Below are 15,992 nucleotides of genomic sequence, written 5' to 3'. Positions count from 1 at the left end.
CCTTTATGAACCATAAACTGTTATACAAGGAGAACTATTAGAATTAATAAGAATCACTTTTCTAATCCTTTATGAGAATTTATTCATTTTCTTCCCTCTCTGCCTCTCTCCCTTCCTCCCTCTCTTTCTTCTTCTTAACAAACATTTATTAAGCACCAGGCTCTGTGCTAGGTGCTGGGAATAGAGTGGTGCATTAGAGACAATCTCCGCTTTCACAGAACTTGCTGGTTTTCGTAGGGTCAAGAGACACCTAAGTCGAATATTATAATAGAATTCGATGCTGGGCTACCATGTGCAATTTGTGGATTGGTTTCCTACACTAGGGTTCCTGGTCTAAGAGGCCAGTGGGGAGGGCTGAGACTGCCTCGGGAAAAGAATGCCTTGTTCTAACTTTCCAAAAATGCTCTAAGGGCTAGAATTGGCCTTGATATATTCTAAAAGAAGTACAGGACATCTTTGAACCCAAACCATGAGTCCTTAATGCTATTACTGATGGTATAAAAAAGGGCTTTGACTGGATATACGCAGTTAGGAAAAGAATGTACCCCTCTCATGTAATTTCGTATTTGCAAAACCAAAAGCATTCTATTTTTTTTGTAATAAAAGAGTAAAGGAGAGTATAAGAGCTTTATATTTAAGAGAAAGTTGCAGTTAAAAAAAAGGAAAGATAAAGAAAGAGTTGCAGTAACCACCAGCTTAGAAAAATACAACTGCAAAATTAGATGAACCTTCTCCAAGATTCCTCGGATCCGAAGATTCCATTTTCTTGAGTGAAGGGAGACCCAGAGATGGAATGTGACAGACCCATAGGCACTGGGTGACCCAGTGGTAGAGCTAGAACTGCTACGTAGATCTCCTGACCTTGGGCCCCAGACAGCTCCTTAAAGTGTGTCTTTCTGAGGAGACATCAGATGCAACAGCTCCCATGAATCCCTGAGATCTCACACAAGGACTGTCACATCCTGATTGTCTGGGATGAGGGACTGTTGGGTTGAAGAAGTCTTAGAAAAGGAAAGCAGCTTTCCCAAGCCTCCTCTGAGCCAGGACTGGAGCCCGTGGGTGACACCCAGCCGCATGCGCCTGGCCGAGCGGGGAGTCCTACCTGCGTAGCTCATGAAGTTATTGTAAGGGGTGTTGAAGAAGCTATGGAAGCCACAGGTGTCATTCCCTGGCCCTGGGTCACCGCAGAGCTTGTGTTTTGGGGCTGGGTTGGTGTCACTGCAGAGGTCTCCGGTCTCAAAGGAGGGCTCTGTCTCCATGCAGGGATCACTGCAAGACTGGATCTCCGAGATGCCTCGAAAGATGTGATAGAGGCCCAGGCTGTGCCCGATCTCATGGATCATGGTGTGGGTGTGCCCAGGAATGCCATAGAAAGACGGATTCAAGACAATGCCACCTGCAAAGGGAAAACCAGAGCATTGAGCAAGTGCGGCACTCTGCTTCCTGCTGCAGAAATCACCCAATCAATCACAGGCAAATGGGGTGCTGCCCAAAGTAACCACAAGCTTCTCCACCCTGTGACTCCACGGTCCCGAGAACTGTTATGACTTGTGATATGCACCACTGATTGGGTAGGAAGGAGTCTCAAGAGTCATTCTGTGCAATCCTTCCATTTTTCAGATGAAAACACCAATGCCGAAGAAGTAAGACACCCTAACCGAGGTGACCTCAAACTACTTAACAAAGGGGCATGATCAGTATTTAAGGACTTTGATTTCTGGGCTGGTGGACATTTCTGCTGCCACCTTGTCCTTCAACAGTAAGGCATGTCCTGGTTTACAAACATCTCGCACAGTCTAGTCCAACTGGAGCCCTCATGGTCAGATACCATGGTCCCAGTCCTCACTCTGCCCTTGCTAATGCTAGGACGTTGAGCAAGTTGATTATCATCCCTAAATCCCACTTCTTCATCTCTGGTCCTCTCTGAGAGTGAGCACTCATGAGGGCCAGCATCATGTTGAGCTCATCATTAGGACAGTGTCATTACAGCCAATGTCTCTTGGGCATTTATCATGTATCCTCGGGCCCTGTGCTCAGGGCTTCATTTGTATAATCACACTTACTCAGCTCACAACCCAAATAGGAGAGACTGATTCCCAGACAGGTGAAGTAACTGGCTCATGATCGGGAGTTAGGAAAGGTGTCACACTGGAATTTGAGATCCTTAGTTTCCAGAGCCAGGCCTCTTAATGAGTTCTACCACGAGTGCCAATCACAGGGCCTGGAATATGGCATCTCATTACATGTGTGTTGAATCTCTGAACATTAGCCCAATGAAAGAAGTTTTCTGAGGTCCACCTAAGCACATGTAAGCAGCTTGCATAGCACCATGACTCAAAGTGGGTCAGTGGGTATCTAACTAGTCATGACTCGAAGAGTGTCTTGAGAAAAAGCAGCAGGACCATCACCTGGAAGGGATTAAAAATGCAGAATCTCGGGCCCTACGGCAGACCTACAGAATCAGAATCTGTATTCTAACAAGGGCCCCAGATGGCTCATCTGTACATTCTAGTTTGAGAAGCCATGGTCTACCCCCCATGTCTTCGATGATTGAGCATGGCTTAGCTTAGGCAGATAGATGGAACAGATTTCAGTAGAATCAATGGACGGCATTTTTCATGTTCATTTTAGGCACTGGAGAAACGCATATAGGCTGGTAGGGAGACATTTAAACTTTAAAATCCAAATGTGTTTAAGAGAAGGTTAAAATTCAAGTCCAAACACTCTGCAAGTCGTGAGTTTAAGTGCAGAGCAGTGTCTTATAAAGAATGGTGATAAAGCAGGGCCATGTTGATTTGAACTGGCAGGCGTGGGGGGAGTTTTATCTTGGGTTGAACTGCCAGGAGAGTGAGCTTGCTCAGTCATGGGGCTCAAGGAGTCTATTAATTCTGAACTGCTCAGAGCCTTCTAGCACAGAGATAAAGATGTATGAGAGGGTGTGTGGGGGTGTGTGCACACGTGTGCGTGTGTGAGAAGGGGCAGGCAGAGAGGCAGGGAAGAAGAGAAATTGAGACAGGAAATCTCTCTCAATTATTTTCTGTCAATCATAATATGAAACATAATCCCCTTCCTACCCAAGGCTTTTTTCCAGGGATCATGGCATCACAGCAGGAAAAGAAGGTAAAAATATATGTATGCTTCTAATAAGTTGGGTTTGATTGGGGTTCATGTGGAGTAATTGCTTCTGGCCAACATTTCTCGGGATGGGGAGACGGCAGGGCCCTGGGCAGGGGGCTGGGGGCCCTGGGCAGTTAGCAACCCTCATTCTGCTTGCCCCCGGCTGTGTGATCTTGGAAAAGTGACTTTGCATCTCTGGTGAGCTCTAAAATAAACAGCTACAACAGTGCCAATGATTCTGTTTCTCCATGAGGGTTCAACATGGAGGCACTGGGCAGGGGGCTGGGAAGGTGCAGGACCCCACAGGTATTTCCAGGGATAATGACAGGACTGTAGACTTGATGTCCGGGCCAGATTTGTTTGCTTTACCTCATCCCCTCCGACTCACCCCTTTGCACAGAGCTACAGCCCAGAACCCGAGTCCTGTTTCACTGCTTCTCTTAAAAGGTGAAATAGTTAGAGTCTGACATCATCCTGAAACACTAGAACATGCTATGGATTTATAGCCTTCTGTATTCCTGGTCCTGAGCCAGTCTCGGAAATTCACGGAATCATCAGGAGTATTTTTCTCTAACTTTAGAAGCTTTCTAAGACTCGGATCAAGAGCCTTTCAGTTGCTTTTCCAATAGAACAGCATTTCAGTGTCGAGAACTGTCCTTGGAGACCATCTAGTCTAACCTGCTCATTTAAAACCTGAGTAAATTGGGACTTGGGGAAGGAAAGAGACTTGCCTAAGGCCATACTGCCAAGTAGAATCAAAGCTGAGAACAACCCTGTGTATTGCTGTGGGCCAGTAGGATTCCCATATGTCATACCAGGCACACTATAGAAACAAATCGTCTACCTTCACGTGTGTCTAAGTTGCATGCTCTTTTCTGCCCAACCTCTGTCTGTCTGTCTATCCATCCATCATCAGGGTTTCTCTACCTCAGCATGACAGACATTTTGCACTGGATAATTCTTTCTTGCTAAATTTGTAGATTTAGCAGCATCACTGTCCTCTACCCACTAGATGCCAGTAGCATTCCCCCATTTGTAACAGCCAGAACTATCTCTAGACACGGCCAAATGTCTCCTAGAGGATACAATTCCCCCAGTTGGGAACCACTACAGATTTCTCTTTGTCTCCAGCTCTATTTATACCACAACAACACATTAGCACGCATGCACTTGCATGCGCACACACACTCACACATTGGTTTCATTCCCTTAAAAACAAGTGGGAAATGAGAGCAGTCTAGAGAGAACTAACTCTAGAGTTTGAAGTCTCTATCATATGAAGCTGCAGAGTCCCTCATTTCCAAGATACCACAGATTGAAGACAGTGACTGGACCCTGGCTGTATCACTGGGGGAGCAGTGGGCCTTGGCAAACACCAAGACTGTCACTCTCCTGAGCCCTAACCTCCCCAGATGAAGATGCTCAACAAGGGAGGCATTGCTATCCATTGGTGTAAACAACGGGAACATTCTATCGAGGGAAAAAAGGTTGAGCACGTTATAGTGCCCTCACTCAATGGAATATTGTGTGGTCATTAAAAACATCACCTTTAGAGAGATGGAAATAACCCAGAAGGATGCTTTTGTCTTGTGATGTTAAGTGAAAAAGTTGGGTGGGAAGTGATTAGGAAAACTGCTACCATGTGGAATAATATAGGTAGCATAATATGAAGTAAAAAAAAGAACATAACATTTTATCTATGCTTTCAAATATGCAAAGTTACCAAAAAACACATGCACATACAGATGTGTACTGGAAGAGAGCCAGGAGAGTGAAAATCAAAATCAAAATTAAAGAGCTACACTGTTTACTTACAGGGCCTGGTTCAGAAACCATTGTCTTTTCTGACTCTTGGTGATGGGTTTGTGTAAATACATGCCTGGCTTATGGATATGAATACTTTGGATGTAAGAAGAGTTCCTGGTGGTGTTGGTGGACCACGGAGGAACAAAGAGGTCTTAACTAGCTCACTTTCTCTTGTCTCTTTGGCATCTCTCAAGCCAAGCCCTGACTGGCTGTGTCAGCAACATGCGGTTGCTGGACTGGGAAGATATTTGCATGCGCTAAGAGGCAAGGGGTAGAAGAAGAAAGCTATCAATAGACAGAGCTGGAGACTTGAACTCCAAATGTGGCTCAGCCACGGACTTGTGTGTGACCCTGGATAAGCCCTGTTCCTTCTGTGGGTCTCAGTTTCCCCATCAGCAAAACAGGGCTAATGATATCATGTTATTTTCTTCAGAGCAATGCTTGGTGGTGGAGATGAGATAAGAAGTGCTAAGGAGTTCTGTAAACTGAAAAGCAGTAAAGAGATCGTTCACCATCACCACTACCATCACCATCGTCATGGTCATGATCACCACCACCATTATCATCACCACTAAAGTTATTCCTGTGCTAATCCAATTTCCTCCTGAAGAAGTTTCTAATTCTCACCTAAGTGCATTAGGGCCTCCTTGTCCCATGGCCAAGTTGCTACTCCTGCCAATTCCTCCTCCGAGGAGTTTGCAAAGAAGATATTAAGGTGTGTTGATCCATCCAGTCTAAGAATGTTCTTCAGTTCATTAACATCCAAGTATGCTCTGTAACAAAAAAAGAACCTTGGCTGTCATCACCATCCAAAAAAGGTACTATTCAAATAACAGCTATTCCCCCGAGTAATTAAGAGCTACTATGTGCCAGGCACTTCGCTAAACACTTTATACACATCACCTCAATGACTTCCCCCAGTAATATTATAAGGTAAGTGGAGATGATCCCATTTTACAGCTAAGAAAATTAAGTCCTTATTAAGTTGAAGAGACATGACAAGTTTGCTCAGCTTATAAATAGCAGAGTTCAGTTTAGAGCATACATTTACTTAAAACCAACATCTTTGCCCTTAAGGACTTTGCTATCTTGCCTGATGAAAGGGCCACACAGTGAGGATGCAAATCAAGAATACAGACCATGAAAAAGACAACATGCATTCTAGTCTTGGCTTCTTCTCTACTTCACTCATTCACTATGGACGTCAGACCATTTATTTGTCAAATATGGAGCTGCACTAGGAGGCCTGCTTTGCCTCTCTATACCAATCTTGCAGAGAGGCATTATTGCTCTGTTTTCAAGATAAGGAACATGTGGCCCACATGTGATTAAAAAGATTGCCCAAAGTTGCAGAACTGGGTTTCAGGGCCAATTCTGTCTACCTTGGAAACCTATGCTCTTGTCACTGGGCATCACGCTGCCCCCACCCCCCAGATGATTCTGCATTCTGTAAGCCTCTATTTATTTGTCTGTAAAATGTACTTGGAGAGGGATGTTGTATTTGGAGTGGCTACCACTTAGACTGACAGGTCAGGAAAGCAAACTTACTCTCCATTATCATCATCAGCTCTTTAATATGTAGAATGATCACAGGTTGGTGAGAGGAAGAAATGGTCTTTGGAAAGAGACTGGGCACATCCTAGGTGCTCAGTAAGTAAGAACTCCTCCTTCACAGAATATGAACTCTCCTATCACCACTGAAATGCTAAAGCTTTCCATCAGTCACTGGCATATTACTCAACGGATCATTTTCTAAATCGACAGAGGCATCTAGCTCCCCTCTCTTGAGTCTCTCAGCCTCCATTTTATGTCTGCTGTCATGTATCCTTGTGAGCAGCTGATAATCATTTCTTGAGTAAGGTTGGAAATGAATCAATAAATAAAAACATACATAAACAAGCAAGTAGGCAGCTTGATGTAGTAGGTGAGATGAAGCCTATGAATAATGATACTTAATGTCTGATGGGCCCTTCTATGTGGTCCAACTTTACGTGGATTATCTCCTTTAATCTTCTTAATAAGACCGAGGTAGGTAGTATTATGATGCCTATATTCTGGAGGAGGGAAAAGAGACTTAAGCTTCAGACCTCGCTAAGGTCACACAGCGGGTTGGAAGTTGTTTCCTTTTTCATAATGCTATCTGTCCCTGAGGGGTTGACACAAATCGTGGCTGGTAGAATACTTATGACAGTTCCCTTCTCCTTCCCTCCTGGGGTTATAGAAGGGCCTCCTGTATGTGAAAGAGTAAGTCCAAGGTCCCCAGCATGGCCTCCAAGACGCTGCCTCCCTCTCTAGCCCCATCTCTCTCAGCTCCCTCTCCTGAATCTCCCACTGTGGGTTGGGGGCACCCACCATGATGCATCATCCGTGGCGCCTTCACTCATGCTGTTCCCTCTGTCAGGGACTCTGCTCCGCATTTTGTCCTCTGATGAACAAATCCAAAGCCCATGCTGGTACCGCTCCTCAAGGAAGGCTTCCCTGATTCCCATCTCTCCTCCACCTCCTTTACCATTTCTACACTCATCCACCTCCTATAAGTACATGCATTCACACCATTCCAAATCATCACTCCACCTGTCTATATCCACCACTGTCTGTGGCTCCCTGGGGCAGGGCATGTGCCTTATCCATTTCTGTTTACCGGGTTCTCAGTATAGGGCTTGCCCCCTGGGCAAGCACTCAGTAGATATCGATGGGGTTGAATTTACATGGGGAAAGAAAAAAGCTAAAATATTTAGGTCCCGGTCTCCTTCCTATGAGGCCTCAGTTTCCTTACTAATACACTGGGATTAGCAGCAGCTACTTGGTGCTTCCCAGAGCATTCCTACAGGTCACAGACCCACCCCTCTACTCCAATGGGAATGGATACATTTGAGACCTAGAGAGCCCTCCTCGTCCCTTACATCATCAAGAGCCCATAACTGATCATGTGACAATTTTTTTCTGGCTTTTCAAAAAAAGGTGAACATGAGTTAGAGATACAGACAGGGCCAAAAGAGGTCATAGCCATGTCTGGCTTGAACTGAACAATTTCAAAATGGCCACATGCTCAGATATTGACCCGAAATCTTGCTGCCATGCTTTCTCTCCCTGGAAATCCTAACCTTCACCTTCTTAGCCTGGAAGCCTCATAAGGAGTTTTGGCCAGTCTACTCTGTGATCAGAGAAGGAAAGAGGAAAGAGAAAACCAACATTTATTAAGCACTTGCTGTATGCCAGCCCCTGTGCTAGCGAACACCTGTCGTCCCATCTCTGCAGTATTTGAAGTTATGCAGCATCGTGGGTAGGATGACTTGTTCTCAAGCCAGAGTCCTGGGTTTGAATCCAGCTCCTCCCCCCGATGTGTGGTCACCCTGGTCAATGTACTTCACTGCCTGGGCCCCAGTACCTATACACACAAAACAGTCTACCTCATCGGGTTGCCCAGAGGATTTGGGACGTAATAAAGGAAGCATAAAGGACTTAGGACAATACCTGGCATGTAGAAAAGCTCAATCAGTGTTTAGCTATTCCTATTATTTATCCCCATCTTACAGATGAAGGAACAGGGGTTCAGAGATCACATAAATAGTGACAAAGCCAAGCACAAATCTCGATGTGTCCAATTCTTCCCACAGCCTCACTCTCATTTCCAGGCTCACGCAGGGCCACGGTGCAAAAGGAAACAATGCGTGGGCAAATGAAAACAAAGAGAAGCCGAGATTTTCTTGGATCAGCCCTTTCCACATTATTTATTTTTTTCTAATTGATTTGTCCGTTTCCATCAAGCATTCTCTCAGGCAGAGAACACAGATGTTATTAGACAAAGTCACCTCTTTGCCCTGCTGCTCTAGGCTGAGAAAGCTTCGTGAGAGGAAGAGATGGGGTGAGGTGGGGCAGGGGAGACATTTTAATTGGTTGTTTATTCAGTTGTAATTGCAGAAGCCAATCTTTTCAAGGGGTGGTACTCATCCTGACCCAAGGCAGACATGTGGGATGTTGGAGCTTCTCCCTTGCTTGTATGTGGGTTTTTTTTTTCACACTTTAAGAAGCCTCCATTTCCCCCAAGAGGAAGAATCCATGGCAGCCATCCAGGTTCTTGGCCCCCCAGGCCTCTCTTCTCTCCATCTCTTTTGGGGGGGCCACCCAAAGGAAAACAGCTCTGTGGCTAAGAACTTTCCTTCTGTGGGCGGAGGTCTTCCCACCAATTCAGAGCCAAGCTGGGTGCCTCCCGAATGCATCAAGGGAAAATCTCGGGGCGGGGGGGGGGGAGGGGCGTGGCAGGAGTCCATGTGGGTATTTTCTTCTCTTCCCCTACCTCGAGAATGTTTAATCCCTCCTGCCAACAAGTGGAGGTGAAAGCATAGAAGGTCAAATAGAGAAGGGTCATCAGAGTCTAGGGAGATTGGTGAAGAGGGAAGGAAAAAGACTTGCCCAGGGCCCCTTGGCTTTCCATTTTGTACCGTGTGGAAAGTTAGCCTCATGTGTATATTGCAAATTGGTCAAATCTATTTAAAAATATCAGGGTGCCTGGGTGGCTCAGTCGTTAAGCATCTGCCTTCAGCTCAGATCATGATCCCAGGGTCCTGGGATCGAGCTCCACATTGGGCTACCTGCTCAGTGTGAAGCCTGCTTCTCCCTCTCCCACTCCCCCTGCTTGTGTTCCCTCTCTCTCTGTCAAATAAATAAATAGAATCTTTAAAAAATATAAAAATAAAAAATAAAAAAATCATTACCCATGCTCCATGAAAATCAATACAAATCCAAATCTCGATGTGTTTATTAATTTAAGTGCCAGTACTACTCAGAGTTGGATGTCCATGGGCAAGTTGCTTTACCTCTCTGACAATTAGCAGACCGGCAGGATTCAGAGACAGCTCAGCACACCCTGTGCACACACTCCCCTTTATGCTCTGGTCTCCTATTTTCTCCTACTGGGGAGAAACCTAAACTGTCTGCCTCTGGGGGCTTCTCAGGGTCTCAGCTTCCCACATCTCATCCCCACCACCCAAGCTTCTTCTTCCTCCAGCAACCTCAACCTCAATTTCTCATGGTGTCCTCATCCCTGGAGCTTCTGGGTTCCCTCGATTATGCCCACTCCTTACACATGCCCATTGGTTTCCCTCCTCTGCCTCATGACCTTCCTTCCTGAGTCTCTGCCTCTTAAAATCTTATCGTCCCTGCAAAGTCCAGCTTTAATCCACTCTTGACCACCCTCACCTATAAAATGGGAGGATGACAGTCACCTCTCAGAGGGTCAGAGGCCACACAAAGAAAGTGCCTCATGCAGTGGGTAGAAGGCACACATTGATTAGCACAAGCTATTGTTGTTACATTATTGTTATCACACTGGTAATTATTAACAGCACCAAAATCATCATGCCTCTAGCTGACAATGACTTCTCCCTCCTCAGAGCTTCCCCCTTCTGATTCTAGTACTTCTCACCCCGCTTTGCTTTATCTTCTCCATGAGCACCTATCTTCTCCATCAGGCTATGAGCTTCAAGTGGGTGGGGACCAAGTCTTCATATCTCTGTGTTCCCTAAAACTGTAGGCAGCGAACGAGCGAGTCAGACAGACCACTGATCAGCAGGTGTTGAGTACCACTCTCTTAAATTGTGTAACTTCAAAACAAGGTGAAGAAGTCCAGGCTCAGGGAAGTGAACTGACTTGCCCAAGGCGTTAAAGAAGGGACACAGAAGGGCCTAACAAGCCTCCATTCACTAGCCTATGTATAGCAGCACTTTTGCGCGAATTAGTAAATCACCTCTTCATTCAAGGGGACACAGTTCCCTGCCAGGGTGCATGGCTTCCAGAGTCAAGCATGGGAGGGACTGCAGCCCCAGGCTCCCCCTCAGCTGAGCATCCCTGCGCAGAGCCTACATTGCCTGAGTGTCTGGCCTCTGACCCTACACTCTGCTGTCCAGTCTGCAGCTCAGAATCCCTTTCTGTTCAGTGAGTTTGTGAATTAGATCCGTGTTTTCCAAATCCCAGTCTGCAGAGGGCTAAATCCACAAGAAGCAGATGCGCGTTTAAAGGAAAAGAGTTTTCTGATTCAAATGGGTTTAGGACATGCTCTGTTAAACAATGTTCAGTGCATATGTTTTTTCACTGCAAGCATTATCAGAGCCTTTAACATGCAAAATGGGAATAGAGCAGATAGCGTGTGAGTGTTCCCAGACACATGTGACCATAATCCTTTCCCCCCAACCCTAACCTCTGCCTCTGCCAAAAATAAAATAACAGCACAACCAACAGAGTTTGGGAAATGTTGGGCTAAACTGGAAAGCTCCTCCTCATTTAGACTCTCTCCCCAAGCTGCCTTTCAAGAGAGGTGTCTCAGTGTCTCTTTGCTTCCTGCACAGCCCATGCCCCTGGGTCCTACTGTGAAGGTTGTGGGTCCCCTGGAATGTCAGTTGCAGGGGGGGCCAGCCCCAGAGTGCCAAGGCGCCCAGACATACCCTCTCTGCCAGAACAGCATGTCAAAGCCATGAGGGCAGCTCTGGAGGGAGATCAAAGCTCTCTCAACTCCACTGTCATTAGAATATTTTCTTTATGCATCTCACTCGCTGGTGAGTGCCAATAACATATTTCCTAAATGCACTGGCCTGAGATGGTACAACTCTGTAATAATCTCAAGGAGAGGGCTGTCAGGGCTTGTTTTATTGAAAGGGAAGCAAAAGGGAACTGCATTCAAAATGCAGAGCAACAACAACAGGTCCCTTAAGTGAAATTAGGGAGGGCTTGAGGTTTTCCAGGTCTAGAGACAGAATACACAGGCTCTCCCATTTTACAGATGGTTGATCAGAAGTACGTCTCACAGTGAGCCCAGATTGTTTCTACTCCCACGTGAAGCCAACTGACTTCCCCATTGTTGAAGAGAGAGCTGAAGAGATTTTTGAGAAGTGTCCTGCCCAAGTTCCGCTCCTGGGGCTCTTGACAGGTGCAGGCAGGACACAGCGATGGTGCTGGCCACGTGCTGATGCGTTCCACCCTAGGAGGGTTTGTCTGAGATGAACCTGGCTGTGACTGGGCCACCTCAAAGCCAGGGGCTAGTGACAGTTCTTTCAGATTAAAGGAAAAAGCAGCAAAGTGCCATAGAAACATGAACATCTTTTTTTAAAGGGGAAATTAAAAATATATATACATGGCAGCATAACATTTAAATAGAGTGCCTTAGAGCCGTATTCTACTTGTAATTCGTATGGGAGATGGTCTTACATTGTAAGACTCTCTGCTACTTCATAATTAAATATCCCTGGGTACAGTTCTAGATAGAATTGTTCTGGACTGAGGTCTATTCTTCATTCAGTGATATGAAAGTGGAGGGCACAAGTACATCAAAGTTTATGGTACACATTTTTGTATTCACCATTTTCTTTTGGGATTACCACACCAAGAAGTCCTTCATTGTTGTAATCACCAGCTTTATAACTTTTTGAAAAAAGCCTCATCTTAAGAGAGAGACAGTCTAGGGTTCAAGTCCCACCTCTTCTGCCAAGAAGTGTCCCTGTGACATTAGGGAAGGGACTCAACCTCTCTGAACCTATCTTCACCTGTAAAATGGGGATTATAAAATTCAACCTAGGCAGGAGAATATAAAAATTTAAGGAGGTAATGTGCGAGAAAGCAAGAAGGGTGCCCAACTCATGAAAAGGGCCCAAGAGGCACGATTCTCTTTTTAGCTAGCTCATGCAGCTGAAGGAAACTGGCCTTTGCTACCTTAGCTCCCAATGCCCACTGTCTTTCTCCCATCAGGGAACCCTGCTCCCGTCACTGGATCAGGGTGCTTATGTCCTCCACAGGTGGTCGACCTGTTTCTACAACTCACAGGGCAAGTCCTGTAGCACTGCCCATTTCCAAATTCTGATTGCAGCCCGTCATTCCCAAGGAGGATCTCAAGTCTCTGAACCACTACTCCAATTTCAGAACACACCAGACCATTTGAAAGTGATTATCAAATATAAAGATCAAAGCTACCCAAGGCAAGTCATTAAAGCAAGATAAACCTCGGAATGTTTATTGCATCCATATCCTTGTTGCAATTAACAAGCGTTCCCCAAGCCGTGGCCAGTTCTGAACCCTGGATTCTGTGTTTTTATCCGAAGGGTCCTAATGATCTGGACTTTATTCTCTTGCTTAGTTTCATTGTCAGAAATGTCTAAATCTGCCTCTCTTGTAAGAGGAGGCACAGAAAAAAAATAAAGTGCTTTGGAGAGTTTATTAAATTCTCAGAATCCTGAATGATTGTTTTCCAAAATAACAGCTCTTATATAAAAGCCTGACACACAGTCTAAGAAAAAAATGTAACAGCACCAATGAAAGAGCAATTGAAAAATCGATCATTCTTTCTTTCATTTATTGAATAAGTCACTCGTTCATTCCCTGCCCCCCCTCCCTGCCTGCCTTCATTTTCCTTTCTTCTCTCCTCTCTGCAAATCATTCATTCAGTCGGTTCCTCTTTTGTTCGCCAATCCTTGCAGATTCTATTATAACCATGCCCTAAGCTAGCAACTGGGCACACAAATATGAAAGAGAAACAATTTTCACTCTCAAAGGGTTAGCAGTTTTATGAAGGAAGTGAGACAAATAATCAGATGATCACAACATAATGTGATAATACTAATAAAACCTACCATTTGGGGGAGTTTACGACACACTGGCACTGTTGAAGTACTTTTCAAAATGATCTCTTTGAAGCTTTACAAAAACCCTATGTGTTAAGTAGGAGTATCCCCAGTTTATAGGGGAAGAAACTGAGACCCAGGGAGGTGACGCCATTTTTCCAAGGTCCCTCTACCTGGCTACAGGTGTAGGAGGTGTGATATGGCCGCTCATCTGTTGGATATTGCAGACCATATCCCTAATCATTAATATCTTACCTTCTCTTATGACATGTGTTACTACACAGGGGGTGCTGAATGGGAGGGAAGCACAGAACAATGACATTTACCCAGCTGAAGGTGGCTAAGACATCACTGGGCTTTTCATACAAAGAACAAACCTTGGTTGGATATCGGGCCAAGTGTAGGAGACAGAGTAAGGGCAGGGGCTCCAGAAAGCCAGGAAGCCTGAAAGAGCAGGGGAAGGGTGGGACCTTCCAAGGTATCTGGTGCACTTGCAAAGCTGGGAACATGGGAACAACTCCACAAGGTAGGCCTGGAGGGCAGCAATGGCCACATTGGACAGGTCTTGTATACCAGGTTATAGAGGATGGACAGTGTCCTGAAGGCTCTGAGCAGACCCTTTCTTTCCTTTCTGGAGGAATGTGGAAGATGCACGGAAGGGAGGGATGGCAGTAAAGACCCTAGCAGGGACTTGCAGAAAAGCAGGTTGGTCTGAGACTATCAAAGAAGGAAAGGTATTTATTCATGGGGAACAATGTGATACTGGATGGGGGTAGGAGAAAGAGGAGGTGAAATGATGGGTCTGGATTCTAATTTGTACCACTGGAATATTTCTCATTTATTAGGCTCAGATTCTATACTTCAAAGTCCCTGATATTGCTGCCTAAAGCTGTAGGCCCACCAGGAGAGTTGGCTCCCTGGGGTTGTGTCCTCTGCTAAGTCACGTGGAAGGTCAACTCTCAGGTAAGTCACTGGTCTGCAGCTTTCTGCAGAATGGGATCAGGATGAGACCTGGAGAGGAGTGGGATCGAGAATCCTGAGGATTCGGATGGAAGAGAAGGTGCTGATTCAGAAGTAGGTGGGCCAATGGAGAGGTTCTCAGAGCTTTGGGTCATTAAAAAAAAAAAAAAAAAACTGAGGAGGAAGTACGAATTTTACATTCTGACAAATAAATAAAGCATGTGAAGATGAGCCGCCCCCCCACACCATTTAAGATGTCCTTCACATAATAAAATAAAGGGTACTGGAGTAATCCTCCTAAGGAAAGAACAAGATAATCTCAGAAGAGAAGATGCTAGTGATAAATGAATACCCTTTCACTAGGATCTACTCAGCTCCTATTTTTCTCATTTGCCTTTTTGAAAATGGCTTTCAGAGACTGCTGGGGCAGAAGGCAAAGAGTCAGAACACCTGGTTCCTGGCAAGCTGAGCTCTACTCACTTGGTTAGCATGACTCAGCCTAGAAGTTACTCTGACCCCCAATGAGTCAAGTACCCATCCTCTGCGTTCCCTCAGACCTTGGACTTCTCTATAAAGCATTATCCAACTAGCTACTTATCTACCTGCAGAAAATTCCATGAGTGCAAGATCACACCTTTCTTGTGAAATGTTCATTGCTGGGCCTCCAGCACCTAGCACCATGACTGCACGTCACAGGTGTGCATGCACACACACGCACATGCGCACACACACACACACTGTAGAAGGAATAGTCACTTCCCTAAGATCTTTTCTTGGGGTTCTATAATCTCTGCTTTGATAGCCCCATATTCTCAGAGTTTACTTCTTTTCAGGAAGCTATGAAACATGAAGAATACCTTGATAGGTAAAGAGAAATAACAAAGTACGATGATGTGTTCGAAAGTACGAGAACAGTAATGTGACCATTGCACGTCAAACTACTGTTTTCACAACACAAGTGTGCAGTTCCCGAGCCCACAAGTGAGCTCTTCCCACCACCTCTCTTTCTTCTTAGAGGATCAAAACCACAATTGATAAATAATAGAACTGACCACATTAAGCAGAATATACCCAGCTCACCAGCAGCCCTGTGGTTTGTCGTCCACTTGAAGCACAATTAAATAAAGCCAAATCACCCCTTTTCATAAGTTGTAGCAGCCACCACGTCCTGGGTGCAGGCGATATTTCAGTAGACTGTCTAGTCTAGCTCTAATTCTGAGCCACGTAAGCCATTATAACTTATATGATGACCGACTGAATAATACTGTTTGGGAAGGATAGAGCAAAAATTACATCATTATCACCGATGTGTGTCAATATGGCAACCTCTAGATTTTAGCCTGAACTGTGGCCCCATACGAATTGCCTGACTGTAGGCAAATAGGAGACTCACGTAGAGACACAACCAAATAGTCACTACAGTAGATGGAGATCTCTCTGGATGACTTGAACAAGTTTAGTAACATCCCCAAATTTGGGTCCCTACTGGGGTTAAAAACAGAG

General features: G+C 45.3%; 1 protein-coding gene across 1 annotated transcript in view; it reads right to left on the bottom strand.

Annotated features, from left to right (window-relative positions):
* PAPPA (pappalysin 1) overlaps nucleotides 1-15,992 on the bottom strand; it is a 240,753-nt gene that overhangs the window by 181,908 nt on the left and 42,853 nt on the right. Inside the window, exons 3-4 of the mRNA XM_036087337.2 lie at nucleotides 5,551-5,696; nucleotides 1,103-1,396 (exon numbers count right to left, since the gene is read on the bottom strand). Coding sequence (XP_035943230.2) covers nucleotides 1,103-1,396; nucleotides 5,551-5,696 — 440 coding nt within the window. The remainder of the gene's footprint in view (nucleotides 1-1,102; nucleotides 1,397-5,550; nucleotides 5,697-15,992) is intronic.

The sequence above is a fragment of the Halichoerus grypus genome, chromosome 14 (assembly GCF_964656455.1).
Source record: "Halichoerus grypus chromosome 14, mHalGry1.hap1.1, whole genome shotgun sequence".
NCBI lineage: Eukaryota > Metazoa > Chordata > Mammalia > Carnivora > Phocidae > Halichoerus > Halichoerus grypus.
Note: the sequence above shows the minus strand (reverse complement) of the source record. Positions and strands in the feature narration are given on the sequence as shown.